At 43.1% G+C, this 16,901-nt stretch overlaps 1 protein-coding gene across 2 annotated transcripts in view; it reads right to left on the bottom strand.

Annotated features, from left to right (window-relative positions):
* LOC122795530 overlaps window positions 1-16,901 on the bottom strand; it is a 307,262-nt gene that overhangs the window by 218,099 nt on the left and 72,262 nt on the right. Inside the window, exon 2 of one of the 2 annotated variants that reach the window (XM_044063729.1) lies at window positions 11,855-12,012. In XM_044063729.1, coding sequence (XP_043919664.1) covers window positions 11,855-12,012 — 158 coding nt within the window. The remainder of the gene's footprint in view (window positions 1-11,854; window positions 12,013-16,901) is intronic. The other variant, XM_044063730.1, reaches the window with a different exon arrangement.

Genomic DNA, 16,901 nt, shown 5'->3' with positions numbered 1-16,901 from the left:
GGGTACACAGTAGCATATGAATCCTTCCTGTACTATACTATACCAGTTACCAGTGGTATTGACTGCCACACATTCCCATGACCACTACTGTAGGCATGTGGCTGTCCTAGGTACTAGCTGACACACTAGGGATATGTCCGTCCACATCTAGTAATGCATACAGTGGCCTACAATGCATTCTCTGGATTAGACGCTCATCCTCCACAAGGGTAACATACAGACAGATACCTGTTGACAAACCCATGCTGTGAAGCTATGAGCCAACTATAGCATAGTCATCCACATTTACTACTCATGGTAACTTGACAGTACCACATTGGTTGTAGCCCATGACATGTAGCAGGGGTACAGATGTGTATATACAGCCACATGTGATGTCATCTGTCCTCTGGTATTCACATTCCCAAGAGTATGCTGATGTCCATCAGTGTATCACATAAGCAATAAGGGGTCCGTATGCATATCCACAGGGTTGTTGTACACCTATACTGAATGCCCATTATTGACAGACTGTGTTGTGTTTGAACATGTCTGTGATATGCCCCAGGCATGAACCCTCACCCACACTATTCTATACACACTGTCATGTGTGTGTGTGACACGGATGACCTAGGGCACAAATCCCTACAGTGGTTGGCCATGTTACATACATACATATGTGACCTACGGTCTGTGAAGCAGCACCACAGACTGTCAATGGTAACAGATGTATTAGTGTGGAAGGCAGGCTTCACACCTGTGATGTGATTGAGGTCACATGTACATCTATGTCTTTGCCACACAGTTAACAATTGAGGTCACATGTACATCTGTGTATTTGCCACACAGATACCCGACGTGTGCAATGCACATACTGTTGTTTTACTGATATGTCATACATTAGTAAAAGCAAAACCCACAACACTCTGATCAACAGTGTCACACACACACACACACACACTTAGGAATTGTAGGATTCAAACCCCTACCTAACTATGTTATGCTACTAGAGAGATACGCATTAACACGACGCGCTACATGCTTTACTGGGAGTTTACATTTCCACTGCTGTATTTGTGGGATACTGACATCATCAGATTTGCCAAAGGGGAATCTACCTCTTTGAATGTGTTTTGCTAGGCTCCAAAAATGCCACTCCTCTCAAAGTAATCACACACATACATACACATACACCCCCACACACACATACACTCTGCAGGATTCAAACCCCTGCCTAACTATGTTATGCTACTAGAGAGATACGCATTAACACGACGCGCTATATGCTTTACTGGGAGTTTACATTTCCACTGCTGTATTTGTGGGATACTGACATCATCAAATTTGCCAAAGGGGAATCTACCTCTTTGAATGTGGTTTGCTAGGCTCCAAAAAGGCCACTCCTCTCAAAGTAATCACACCCATACACCCCCACATACACTCTGTATTTGCAGGATTCAAACCCCTACCTAACTATGTTATACTACTAGAGAAATACGCATTAACACGATGCGCTATATGCTTTACTGGGAGTTTACATTTCCACTGCTGTATTTGTGGGATACTGACATCATCAGATTTGCCAAAGGAGAATCTAACTCTTTGAATGTGTTTTGCTAGGCTCCAAAAAGGCCACTCCTCTCAAAGAAATCACACACATACATACACATACACCCCCACACACACATACACTCTGCATTTGCAAGATTCAAACCCCTACCCAACTATGTTATGCTACTAGAGAGATACACATTTACACGACGCGCTATATGCTTTACTGGGTGGCTTCTAGTCTCCTGCTATATTTGTAGGTTGCTGACATCATCAGACTGGACATGGTAATGTGTGTGCACTTTGTTTTATGCAATCCCAGGAATGAAACATGTGGGTCAGCAGGTGTTACCAGCTTGTAGAGGACTCCACTATTCATGGCTTGTGTGATCTATCCATGGACAAATTGCCATTCCTTCATATGACAATACATATTTATGCACAAATTGTTGACTTTGTGGATACGACGTGTCTGGTATGTTGAGTAAGGGCTATTCAGAGTCTATGTGGGACGTGTGTAGCTCCTTTCAATGATGTATGTCCTGGGTGGGTGCCTTAAAGACAGCCTAGTAGGTTTGGGAACCATGATCTGCCCATGAACATACCACAGTTGGTAGGGTTGTGTGTTTGTCAGCATGCAATAGCTCTGTTTATGACTTCAATCATGATGGACTGCATGGCCTTGCAGTTCAGACCTCATAGGCTTATAGGACGTTAGTTCCCATGGTCTAGTGTGCACCAACACTTGTGGGGTGTGCCATATGTTGCTGTAACACATTCAACAGTTTCAGATCCGGTAGTGTGGGTGGGGCTCAACAGACTGTTCGGGTGTAGGGTATGTTTGTTCTGTAATTCACTTATGTCACATATAGGGGAAGTATATAATCCAATTGATGCCATGTTTTTGGTTTTGGGAGGTGCTGTACACCCATTCCACGTGTGGTATCTCCTGGTATGATGATAGGGCCTTTTGTCATTGGGAGGTGGGTATGTATGTATGGGCCCATCTGACAGGTTATCGGCATTGTCAGTTAGGTACAGTTGTCCCTGACTCAGGACATATATAGATGTACATTGCTATTTATGACATATCTGAAGGCAGTGTCATGATTCTGTCTGGACTCATTCACAGATGATCTTTTAAAAACACTGACAAGCACGAGCACTACACCCCTGTTGTGCTCTTTTACACACTTACCACCCTACTGATCCTCTGTGATCGGTCAACAGAGTATGTCATCATAATATCCTGGCATGTCCAAAGGTTGGTGTCATGTGTACTCTCCAGTCCAGCTGGTGATTATTAGACTTTTGATGCAATGTTACAACTGCCTCATGTACACAGACAACCCTCTCCTCCTCCCAACAAACTCAGATATATGTGAGAGATGCAACTATATAGATGAACAGGGGGCTGAGCCCTCTTGACCCATGACTGCCACAGTCTATCAGGTGGTGAAGGTAACCACACACACCACAACTCCTGTCTCACATAGACCTATAGCGGCAGCACAGACAATACATTACCACACATCGGAGGCTCTACATAAACTCAGCCTAAGCAGCGGAGACCTTCAAAGCAGTCACACAACCAACCGCTACCCCACAACATTACCCACATATCACATAGTTCACAAAGTCAGTGTGCCACACAGTCACTGCCCTTAGGGCTAAGGAACACACCTACTACACTTCTCATAGGTGACTCTTATTGTCAGACACACTGACGTCCCACTCACCTGGCTATACAAGGTGAAGGTCACTTTGAGCTGTTTGTCGGGTGCCAAGATCCATCACATAACACATGCACTCAGGTCACTCCACAGCAAGTACATATATGGCCATCATTGTCCATGCTGGTGTGAATAACCTGAGACATTCCTCCCTGGACTACATGACATGTGACATAGATGAGCTCTCTGATCATGTCGCCCAGGACAGTATGACCCTGACCTTGTGTAGCATCTTACCCTCACCAGGACTGATGTCACAGTATACAGACAAACTGATCACTTTTAACAGTTGGCTGACATATTGGTGTCATTCAAAGGGGATCCAGTGTCTGTCATCCTGGGATGACATGCTCAACATGCCGCGTAGCTTCACTATGGGTGGCTTGCACCTATCACACCTAGATTTTCGAATACTGGCTGAGGCTCTTGCCACCCCCATAGTGGCTTTTTAATCAAGGCTCATGACACAACCCACCTCCATACACGTTACAAGGTTATAGAAACTAAGGGTAATGCTGCTCAACACCTGCTGTCTAAACCTCAAATGCACACACTCAGGACTCTCCTCAGTATGGGGGATGTCGATATCTGTGCAGTGACAGACACCTGGTTCAGGCTCACGACAGCACAACAGCACTACTAGGTTGTACTTCATACCATGCTTTTCGGACACATGACTCAGACCGGCCAACATTACTGGGGGGGTGTATACATATACAACACAGATACACACACCTCCAGGTTATTAGCACTGCACGAAGCATCAGAGACCATTCATGTGCAACTGACAGTGGGCAAACCTGCCTTTCAGTTTGTAGCCTGCTACAGACCACCCTCCCAAACCCGGGTACCAAACTCAGTATTCCTGGGAACACTGGGGGATATGTAGGTCTCTCCAACCACCATTATATTGGGTGACTGCAACTACCCAAACATTGACTGGGAATACTACACAGGCACCAACACCCTCGCACAACTGCTGCTAGCATATATAGACTCAAATGCTATGGCACACCTGGTCACCACACCCACAAGTGGGGAGAACATATTGGACCTGCTCATCACCAACATGGGGACTCTATGTTCCACACCAGAGGTATGCCCCTCATTGGTGAGGTCAGACCATACATTTATCTCACTGGACATCCATATCCCATCCCCACACCCATAGTAGGTTATCCCTGTGTCGAACTTCTCAGAGCAGACGTCACACTTCTACAAACCAAGGTGGTATCCTACAAAGACCCTGGGACAGTGGTAACTATGGCTCAGACCGCTGATTCCTTTACGTACGCATTCTCTGGACACCTACTGGAATGCATGGATCGTGCTATCACAAATTACAACATGACTCACTCCTCCAAAGGCAGGGGACCTGTCTGGTGGATCCCGGACATTCATAAGCCATACAACATAAGGGGGAGGCTACTATATGATAGAGCACAATACCAACATGGGAAGGCATCTCTGATCAGTACTGGCAGAAAGCTATGATCACTCATGTATTCATGTAAGGGCCGCTGCTAACAGAGATCTGCACCAGACACTGAGGACAATCACAAGGCCTTCTTTAGTTATGTCGTGAACCTGGGTGGAAACTCAAAGATATGCTGTGAGTTACTGCATATTGACAAAACATACACTGACCCACAGACATTGCTAACATCCTGGCAAACCGGTTCGGTACAAATGTCTCCCCATCCCCCCTACATAGCAAATGTCCATCCCAACAGGGTGTAGCCTCCCTGACATCACAGATGTACAGGTGTGTGCTGCCCTCTCCAAAGGAGACATCACAGAAACAATGGGACAGGACAGTGTCCCGGCCTGCGTGTTACACAAGCTTCATGACGAACGTAACCCTCACATTAGGTCACTGTTCATTTTCAGAGTCACTACTGGATGTGTACCCAAGGAATGGTGTACAGCAACAGTGTTCCCACTCCATAGGAGTGGTGGCACAGTGGACCATGGAGAATGTCACCCTATAAGCCTAGCTAGCCTGGTCTGCAAAGCTATGGAGCGTATCATCATGGAAGTCATACACATAGACATCGGGAACATACAGACACTGGATCCTACACATCTTGCCTTAGTTCTGGGCAGATCTTGCCTCTTGAACCTGTTCAACTTCTTTCAACAGTTAACAGGTCCATAAATGTAGAGAAGGATGTCCACACAGCCTACCTGGGCCTCGCATACACCTTCAACACAATACCCCACTCAGACATTTTACATAAGCTGACCAGCTTCGAAATCGACACATATGTCACAGAATGGATTGCTAACTGGATCAGGGTTAGCACACACATAGTCAATTTTGCAGGTGCCATGTCTAACTATACACCAGTTACACATGGCATCCCACAAGGCTCAGTCCTGTGACCTGTCTTGTTCAGTGAATATTTCTCTGATGTACAGGCTATCACAGGAGGGATATGGCTGACCATGTTCACAGATGACTGCATACTGGGTGCCATAATCAACTCTCCAGCTGGCACAAGCATCCTCAAAAAGGGTCTCACAGAGATGGATAACTGGTGCCAGAGCCATGGCCTACAGCTACATGCCATTAGATGCATAGTCATCCCCTTTGGGAATGACAACGTGCCCACACATTACCATTTTGGTGGTAATCCATTATGTACGGTAGGAGTTGTTATGGCTTTGGGGACATGAGTACTTAGTACTCTCGCCTTTGACAATCACGTTGCCAAAGTGGTTAGACAGACCTTCTATATAGCCCACCTTATTCCATGAGGTTTCACATCTAAATCAAGTGGGTCATTGTGCCCCTATAGTCATCAGGCCCATGCTTGGATACAATGCCCCATTTGGGATGTACCTTACCCGACACCTGCAGCAACTGTAATGGCCACAGATTACCTCACCAAGTAGATCTAGGGACTCACACAGATGGCCTGCGCATTTTGGCTACCGTAACTCCAGCTATACTCAGTCGCTTACCGCCTACTCAAATGCGATCTGTGCCTGTTGTTTAAAGACATGTCCAACCCAGATTTCATGGACATGATCCACCTCAGGATATCCACATCCCTTGGAGCTACATGCTCCAGGGACGTAAACCTCAACACGGATGTTAATAAGATATACAGGACAGACAGATTGCTATCCCAGAGGTTCCACTCACTCTGGATTGGGATCCCAGTCCCGCATACGCAAGGCCCACCACTGACCACCTACAGGAGACATCTTGACGAGTGGATGGGTGATCGTATGTTTACCCCTGGGATATCTTCTGTGTCCCTGCTAGACAAAGGCACATTAAAGTAAATGTAAATGGGCTATCTTGTGTGACCTACTATTCACAGGCACAGTCTACTAATCTAACAGGGTTGCAATAGCCAAACACACTCTGGCTAGGCTTGAACATGCCCAGGGCAGATAGCCTAATATCAGCCTCTGGACCCGTGATACTGTTCGGGATGCACATTTTTTATTGATGATACTGATTGCAGGTTTTGTTTCTTCTTTGCTTTCCCACTTTCTATGAACAACCTAAGAATCTGCAGACCATATTTGATTTTGACAGGGTTCTTCTATATTATATATGTGTCTGTTGTCATTTAACTGTGTGCACAAGGCAGATTGGTGGATAGTGTGAGGTTCCTGGGTTAAGACATGCAACTGCTGGATATGTGTGGCCCACTGCTGTACTCAGTCATGGCCTAAGTGTGTGAGCATGCCCAGTTCTGCCTTTCAGTGTTTTGTTGCCTGACATTTGTCTCATTTATTCAAGTGTGTGAGCATGCCCAGTGTGACCTTTCATTATGTTGCTGTTTGAGGTCCACTACATTTTTAGATGAGTGTGAGCATGAGCATTATTGACATTTATACTATCTGTGTGTTGAAGATCAGGTTCTATTCTTACTGCAGGGCTCACCTTTGTGTCATAACTCGACGGGGATTATGCTATGCCTGCAGGGTTTCTATGAGATACTTTGCATAGACCTATCAACATTTCTTCATACAGGCTGACCACTGACATATTGTCGTGGTTTAGTGGTTCAGTACTATGACTATAGTGCACAGTATCCTGGGTTTGAGGCCTGTCACTGCTTTATATTTTCATATGGAGCAGACCTGACTGCTTACGGGCCAGTGGGCAAATATGAGCATGTTGGCTTTTGTTCGGACATGCCCAACTTAGACCACACTTGTCCAACATTGCTCAACGTTAACCAACATTGCTGAACGTTGGCCAATATTGGTCAACATTGACCACAGTTGTGCAATTTTGTTTACATATACTGATTGGTGGTGAAAGCTGTTTAGCACTGCTTTATATTGCTTAACAGATGGCAATCATGCCTCAGGTGGTGCTGCAGGGCTGCCTATGTTGGATGCACATACTACACTCCCTATATGTATTTGAGGACAGGTAGTGTCATGTTAGGTATCCCTTTTACTCTTTGTGCATGTCGGAGAGAGGTATCATTTCCAGGGTTCCTACTGGGCCAGTGTATGTGCTATGCGTTGCCTTTTTGCCAAGGCCAGGGCATACTGGGCACACCTCCTTCTGCCTACTGGGGCAGGCTCAGCTTGTTCCTCCTCTGAGTCACGCTCTGCCTGTGATGGCCTTGGCAATGGTGGGGGGCTGTTTGGCCCAGGCCTATGCTGGTCCTGCTGCAGCTGTTTTCGCAGGATCATATTATGTAGCATAGCACATACCATGACAATTTGGGTACATGTAGTTGGTGAATACTGCTAGGCCCCACCAAGGTCCCACCAGATGTGTCCAGGCACCGGAACCGTGACTTGAGCAGCCCAAACACACGCTCGATTACATTTCGTGTTTGTGTGTGTGCCTTATTATGGCGTTACTGTTCAGGTGTGTGTGCGTTTCTGACAGGTGTCATCAGCCACGGTTCCAGTGCATAGCCAGCATCTCCCACTAGGTGACCTTGAGGGATGTCCCCATTGGCAAATGTTTGGTACAGCTGTGTCAGATGCCAAATATGGGAATCATGGTAGCTTCCAGGGCAGCCAGCACACACATTCAGTTTTATGCCCTAGGCATCACACACAACCTGGCAGTTGATGGAGGGGAAGCCCTTGTGGTTAAAGTAGACCATACCCCGCTCACCGGCTGGTGCTTTGATGCATATATGCGTGCAGTCGATTGCACCCACTACCTCAGGGTATTCCGCTATTTGCTGGAAATGACTCATATTGCTGGCCAGTACCTCATGGGAATTGGGGAAGTATACATGATCACTGACATGTGCTGACATGGCATCAAGGAACTGGTGCAGTACCCTGGATGCTGATGCCTGTGATATCCCCATCATATCACCAGTTGGTCTCTGGAAGGTACCTGTTGCTAATATTCTTAGGCCAACTCATACCTTGGTTTCCACTGGGATGGGTTCCCCTCTGTTGGTTCTGTGTGTGAGGCATGGCCTGCACAGCTCAACAATTTGCTGTATGAGGTCTCTGTCCACTCTATAGCACTCCACTATCTCCAGCTCATGTAGCCCCTGATAGGTTACCCTGGGCCTGTACACTCTTCTCCGTCTCCTCACTGTGGCTTGTCCAGCAGTATTCGCATTGTCACCATCCTCAGCATGTTGCATATGTCGCCTTATAACAACAATGGCAGCTCCTAACATTTCTTTGTCTCAGTAAAGCTTTTTCAGTTTTCACTTCTATTAGCTTACTGCAGTGTTGCAGTGTCTCTGAGAGAAACATAGTGGAATGTTGTTGGCAGAGTTTTAAGTGCTGGGCTGGGCTAGGCTAGTGTACTGCCTGTGTAATTGTCTGATTCTAATTGTTTTCACCTGCTAGCTCTGCTAGTACTCCCTGGTTAACTTCCTATTTGTTGTGCTTTCTTTCCCCTTTCTGTTTCCTCAGGGGGTAGCGCCGCACAAACAAGCACGCGCACATGAGCTCACACGCGCGCACACATGCTTACATGGACTAACACTTGCTTATTCTTGCTAGAAAGTGCGCACATGGGCGCATATGTGCTTACACAACTTTAAACAACCTTACACATGCTTACTCCGGCTTAAACATGCGCACACAAGCGCACACAAGCAGACACACGCGCACGCAGTCTTACTCAGTTTTACACGCGCGCACACGCACGCATACACGTTGCAAGCACTTCTACAAGAAAGTTTGGTGTTATCCATAGCATACACCTTCAATTTCTTGACTTTAGCTAGGATACCTGTTGACACACCTCTTCCAGTGATGGGCAACTGACAGCATACACATGCCACTCTGCTCCAATGAGCTTCACTTCTTTCATACATACCCCCCTCGTGATGTCACCTATCTTCTACTCTGATACTCCCCTTATCCTACTCCTACACTCCACTGATTGTGCTCATTTGCTATGTAAACTTGGGATTCACTATCCTTACCCTCATTTGCATAGGATTGCCTACTAATGCTTGGTTACATGTCTTAGACTGAGCTTCCCCCCTTAGCAACCTCTACTCGGTAGCCATGCTGTTTTTGGACTGCCATTCCCTTGCATTATAATTTAGGTATTTCTATGAAATCCACATTTGTGAATTTAATTCTTGTTTTTCTGGTTTTTAGAGCGCACCGCGTTTGCGCGGCACTGCGCTACGCTTAAACATCGGCGATCGGGATAAAAAAAATTATTTTATTTTTATTTTGCATCGGTGAAAATACCCAATGGCCGCATTTTTGGCCATTGGCATGCTTCCTCCACTGGATGCATCCTTTTTTTGGAGCTGTCACGGCTCCGTTTTGCTATTTGCAGAACCGTACTCAGTTGTCAACTGAGTACATTTCTGCAAATAACACTACTCTTACCTCGGACAGGTTTGGGTTTCCTGGATCTCAAATTTACCTCATTTGCATAGCTTTAAGCAGCAAATGAGGTAATTTGCATATCCTAGCCCTGTCCGTTTAAGACTCATTTTGGGAGCTCTGTTACATGCCCCTACCGGCTGCTCCTGGATCGCTCGACAGACATGATGGCTGCATGGAGTCTTACTCTACTCTTAGACTCCATGCAAGCCTTCGTGAATCCGGCCCAAGGTCTTTCATTCCAGCCTGAAATTTCATGGATGAATAGCTCAGAAAAAGTCAGTTAAAAAATTAAAACCATGCACCTTTGGCACTCAGAAGCACATTGTTAGCTCTCTGCAAAACCACTAGGCACCAGGGATATTTCTACATATTACATTAAAAATGTCTTTGAAAAAAAAAGTGAAAGGTAGGGAAAAGATGCAAACACTGCACCCATGACACAAGAAGCATCTTCTTAAGCAGTGTCTTAACCCTCTATTTTACCCAAGACGTTAGTGTAGTAGGGTATTTTTTTACATAACAAAAAGTATAAAGCTGTAATTGTCTGGAATTATTCCATGAGCTATGAAAGGCAGGGCAAGAATAAGAAGCAACAGTAAGAGTGGTCTGTAAATTCAGGGCTGAGAGGAATGGAAGAGTGTCTGTGTGGGCAGAGGCTTTAAAACAAAGCCGGGAAGAACACTAAGTAACATAAGGGAGAATTGCAAACTTTTATGAGAACTCACTTAAAAAGTTAAAAGAGCAAAAAGCCTTAACATCAGTGTACCTAAGGAACATTAAGAAGAATAAAATGCTAATGACTGACATTACTGATTGAATGTAAGGATCCATGATTTACAAGAACAGGTGCAAAACTATGAAGATATAGCGGGGATGTTCTGTACAATAAGGAACAGGTAAAAGGTATGTCAGTGTGTATTTGTTAATTGAATGTGTGCATATGGGTTTATAGGTGACTACTAGGCTTACTGCACTTAAGGACAATTTTAAGCCTAGCCATTAACCTAAGGTCAGAATCAAACCCTGTTCCTTGTGTTTATAAAGTGAAGACCTTAACCACTATGCCAAAGCCACCCCACCAACCAAGTGAATGATGGGGGTGGGGGTGCATTGTTAATTACCATAGAAAAGTACTGATTTGTACTCACAGTAGTTAAGGGTGATTCAGAGACATGCAAATTAGTGGGTAATGTGGTCTGTCCTTCCTGCAGCAAACTTGGATTTGAATCACAATTTGCTGCATTGTGAAAACAGTCCCTTCTGGCTTCAGCTCTTACACCAATGGTCAGGGTTCTTTCTGAATCCCCAGGTATGTTGTTAAAGAAAAATTGCCATTTATCAAATATGTTTACTTTCCTATCATAAGATTGGGAGGGTGGCCTAATGGTTAAGGTATTTGCCTTGCAAACACAAGGTGCAGGTTTTGAGTCTCACAAGGGATGATTGGCTAGGCTTAAAATGGCTCTTAAGAGCAGTTAGCTTAGTGCTAACCTATAACGTGTATCTACTGGGCAATAGATTGTTGAATAGTAGTAATAACTGAGCTATACAGACATCCACAACTTGCAGACCTTCAGTATAAACAGACATTTTGTTTAGCCTTCTTGTGCCAACATGACATTTAAAATGTTAATTTTAAACCTAATCAAAACACAAACTAGCTAGTTTCTGAAAATTACCCTACCTTTGTTTCACATTACTCTCAACCACCCTAACAAAGAAAATGTAACATAACTATGAAAGTAGAAACAGATATTTTTGCAGACGTTTATCAATACCTCCACCTTTTGAACTTGTTCAGATGTCAAAATATGTTTTTCTTTCAGTCGTTTGATCAGATGAGGAGAAACTAATAGCTGCTTGACAAGATCTGGAAAGTAAGCTTCTATTACACTGGAATGAACAGCACAGGCCTTCTTAATTTTGGCTTCATCAACTGAAAAAAATCCAGAGACAGAGAAAGCCAATAAATCACAGTTAACGTTTAACTTCTAAATCTGCTTTTGCCAAGAACTTTCAAATTAATTTGTATTATTAAATGGTAAAAATGTACAGAAGTGTAATCTTACATGTGGTAGTACAGCTACATCAAAAATAAAAATGTAATTGTGTGATGGGCAAAATGGAAACTGAAATAACAACAATATCTGACAAAGTTCTGAATATTGCATTTTAAACACGGTTGTAAAATTAACTTCTAACAAATAGGTCTTTAATCCAGTGTACTATATGGATAACAGTGGTATAAAAACATGGGCTGAAGATACAGTTGAAGTACAGTAGGAAACTCTAAACATATATGTGTGTATGTATATATATATATATATATATATAGAGAGAGAGAGAGAGAGAGAGAGAGAGAGAGAGAGAGAACTGCCAGGTTGGTGAAATCAAAGAGAAAAATAGGCACCATTAAAGACATTATTGCTTTGTTCAGTGGCATTGAATTTCAGAAATGGAATATAAATGTGCTAAATGCTGTTTGTGCAATTTATAGACTGTTAGAGGGTTCTCCATATCAAGGTAAATTTGGATATCTGACAATGGAATAATGTAAAAAAAGCATGTTGCTAGTGCTGTTGTTACTTGAGCCCTGCCAAAAATTACTTAATTTCTGGCAAAAAGTATGCCATGCAGTGATGCGTGTCTAGCAAAACTATTCCACCCAACTAAAACCTAGAAGTGCAGACTTCTAAATGTAACAGAGGCACATGCAATATGTATTTATGAATTTGTTAACTATGTAAGTTCAATGTGCAGAAGTATATCTTTTCAGGGGTGACCTGTGACCACTATCTGGTTAAGTTACTTATTCAGGATTCACACAGTAAGCAAACGGAGGTAGAAGGGATCAAACCCTGTACTCTGTAATAGAAGAAGCAACAGCTCACAGCATCAGTCCTCTGCACTACCTGACAAATGTATCCATATGTGCATATACGGGGGTGTACTTCAGAACACTAACAAACCAAAAGACTGAATCCCAAATGACTGAATATTCAAAATACTGAACACATTTTAATGCAGGGGGCAAGCCCCCCTGCACCTCTCATGTGGGGGGCTATGCCACTCACACCCCCTGCTAATTATAAATACCAATTCCAAGATCGCACAACAGTGGAGAAGGGGCAAATTTCATCCTTCCGTATTTTGAATTTTCAGTCTTTTGGGATTCAGTCTTTTGTTTTTTCAGTCTTCTGAAGTTGACCCATATATATGCATGTATATATGAATGCATTTATGCAGGTATGGTAAACAGAATAGCGAACTGATTCTTGCGGCCCCATTTGAACTACTCCTCAGGGCATACAGAGCTAAAAATAATACCATATAATAAGCCACAACTGTATATATAACAACAAACAAATACTACCCAAATATTGTTTGTAGGTTCAGCTATCAGGTTTATGACCTACCTAAAGGTTCAGAGTTAAAAACTAGGCTAAATGCCCTTGTGGGCAATTTTTAAATCTATTGAATTTCCTTTTTGGTGCTTGAATTAACTTGTGCCATTTGGGTTTAGAATGATCTTACCCAACCCATGGTCAATAACTAAATATGACCCCTAGTGAGAATAACTGGGATCATACCATTGATAATTTGAGTGGAACCATTGATAATTTGAGTGGAATCATGTCTAGTAGTAGTACAGAGAGCAGTCCTATGGTAAATTGTGTATTATCCATCCACAGATCCAAGTTGTGCTTGGATATGGATAGGGATGAGCTTTCTTTTTCATGGATGGGGAGTATTCTAGAGCAGTGGTATCCACTTTAAGGTATACCTGTTCATCCAAACCATCTTGCTAATGGTGTAGAAGAGGTGTAGATCCCTAAACCAAATATTCATGATGTCCTTTGACTTGCTAATGTGCAGTAAGTCCATCAGTATTGGATCAGAGGATGCCTTGTATGCCAGATACGTTACCTCTTAGCAGTCTATAGGATATCAAGTATAGTGACAGGGCTTTGAGTTGGTCTATGACAGACATATTGTTTAGGCCTTGTATCCTTTTAATAAGACATCTCTGTGGGCGTTCGAGTTGTTGTATGTGCCTGGACAGTTACATGCCAAATGGGGCTTTTTACTGTGATGGTTGACCTAATGAGGACTGAGTAAAGGGGGGGGGGGTAAGGACATCCCTCGATCTAGACACAATCCATTTGTTTAAAAGCTGCTCAGTATAAAAGGACTTTCTTATGACAGTGGACACATGTTGGTCAAAAGTTAGGTCATTGTCCACATAAGTTCCCAAATTCTGAACTACCGGGTCAATTCTTAGGAGCATATTTCAAATGTGGTTGTTCCCTGTACCAGACGATTTCCCAAATGATAGAATAATGCATTTTTAGCATTTAGTTTCAGTCCATGATTTTGGCACTAGTTATTTATTTGGGACAAACCATCCTGCAGGACAGCTAAGTTATTTGGGGATTCAATAACTGCTCCTAGCTTGCATTCATCACCAAACCTAGACACCAAGAGCTCTTTGGTATTGTGTTTTTTACTTCAGAGAAGTAGATGCTAAACATGACAGGTCCCAGCATGGAACCATGGGAGGTAGTCCACCGGTGTCTTGTCTCTTTGTGGAGATAGAGTCCCCTGTTCTGATCTCCTGTGTCCTATCTGTGAGCCAGTTGGCAATCCAGCAGGTGTTTTTGAGGTTTATACCCAGTTTATTTAGCCTTTCTACTATGCCTGAGTGGGGGATTGTGTCAAAAGCTTTGGCCATGTCTAGATATGAGGTGTATACTCTATTGCTTAAGTGACCTTTTCAAAAAAGTTCACCAGTCTGAGTAAGCATGACCTGCCCTTGACAAATCCAAACTGAAATGACTCTAGTGTTTGGAGGTTCCCTATGTTCTTATCGATTAGTTCCATGACAGATATTTCCATGGCTCTGCATATGAGGCTGGTCAGACTTATGGATCTGTAATTGCCTGGGTCTGTGGAAGGTTCTCTATTATACAGGAAAATGACTGTAGCTGTTCTGCATTCCTTTGATACAAAACTTTTATGGAGGCCGAGATTGAACAATGTTTTTGGGGGGGTGGCTAAATCATGCTTCCTGATATTTAAGATGCACCCAGGGATATTTTCAGTAACTTTTGAGGAATTATTTTTAGCTTTTTATAGAATTCCTAGTACCTGGTCTTGTGTGACAGTTACTTGCTGACAACTTCTGATTGTAAGGGTGAGCTTGTTCCATAATCTTGGAATGTTCTGTGTAATGTATATGCCATTTTTTTCTTTTACTGATATGTATATTTTTAGTGTTAATTTCTCCCAGTCTGGTGTTAGCTGCCACAGCAGTGTGTTCTGGTGTTGGGTCTAACATTTTTGGATCAAATTTGATCCTTTTTCAATTGGCTAAAAAGTAAACACAGTTTAAGCAAGTGAAGATGTAGGTGCACATAGTAAAATTAAAGAGGCTATAACTTAACAAAGTCTAGAGAATGGGCAAACCATACATTAAACCCTGATTGGAGAATGAACGTTCTCTGGCGGGATGTTAATGTACAGGTAATGCCCACTGAAAAAATGAGTCTGCTGTTTTACAGCAGCATATTAAGCTGCTGTGGAGCTCGTACTGTTAAGAAGGTAACAGACACCATTGTTTTACACTCACTAAGCAGAGCTTTTGCAGTTCAGCGAGTGTAAAATTAAAAGAAACAGAAAATGAAAAAAAAAATATAGAAATAGTAAAGTATGTGTGTTGATGTCTGTGTGCATGGAAGTGAGAGTGAGATTAACTGAGCCATTATTTTACGCTCGCTAAGCAGTGCTTTTGCTGTTTAGCTACTGCAAAATTAAAAGAAACATTAAAAAGAAAGAAAGAAAAGTATGCATGTGTGTGTGTTTCTGTCTGCATGTGTGAGTGTATGTGTGCTTGCATGCGTGAAAGAAGACGTTTGTGTGAGAGAGAGTGATCGAGCAGTGGCAGCAGCAGTTACAATTAAGAGGTTTGCATATCTCTTCACCTCTTAGCTCAAGAAATCTGGATAAAGCTTAAAATAAAAGCAGAATAAAGGCTCAAAAATAGGAACAGATTTTAAACATTCATGTTATAAAATTAGAACGTTACTAGAATTAAAGAATTTGTGTTAGCATGTATTTTCTGCAGAAATTACTCTGAAACTCAGATGTATGCCATTATTTAGTGACTTCAATCCCTTCTGATTTTGTGAGTAACAGACAAAAAAAATGCCGTAAAAATCTGGGAATTCTTTGAAAATCTTATTTTTTTATGTAAAATTCTTAATCCAGCATCATTTACATATAGTAGACTAAGTCTGAAACATTAGGTGGAGGAACTATTTTCTCCAAAGCTGATTACAACCTCCTGAGGGAAGGTATAAACAGCTTCATAGCCGCCTTCCCCTCCGTAGGAACTGGCACATATGTCCAAACCTACACCAAAGGACTATATGAGCATTCATATAGCTGCATGGAATCAGGAATTAAAGACAGTTATAAGGCCTTCTTCACATACACTATGTCTGCAATCTCAAGGGAAGCACCCAGATCTGCTCAGAACGGGTGGTCAATGACACCACATACACAAATGCTGTAGATATAGCCAACCTGCTGGCAGACAAGTTCAGTGAAAACTTCACCCCTCTGCCCCCATCAGTAAAACAGGACATCCCCAGTACCTGCCCCCCTCCCCTTATCTCTAGGGAGCAAGTCATCATTGCTCTCTCTAAGGCAAAAAAAATACAGCTTCCTGGGACTTGATAACATCCCAGGCTGCATCCTACATGAACTCAGGCAGGAACTTGCAGCACCATTAGGCACACTATTCAACCAAAGCCTGGATACTGG

Source organism: Protopterus annectens, chromosome 2.part2, assembly GCF_019279795.1.
Source record: "Protopterus annectens isolate FY-2018-M chromosome 2.part2, PAN1.0, whole genome shotgun sequence".
NCBI classification, from domain to species: Eukaryota; Metazoa; Chordata; order Ceratodontiformes; family Protopteridae; genus Protopterus; species Protopterus annectens.
The sequence above is the reverse complement of the archived record's forward strand: the minus strand, read 5'-3'. Positions and strand labels throughout refer to the sequence as shown.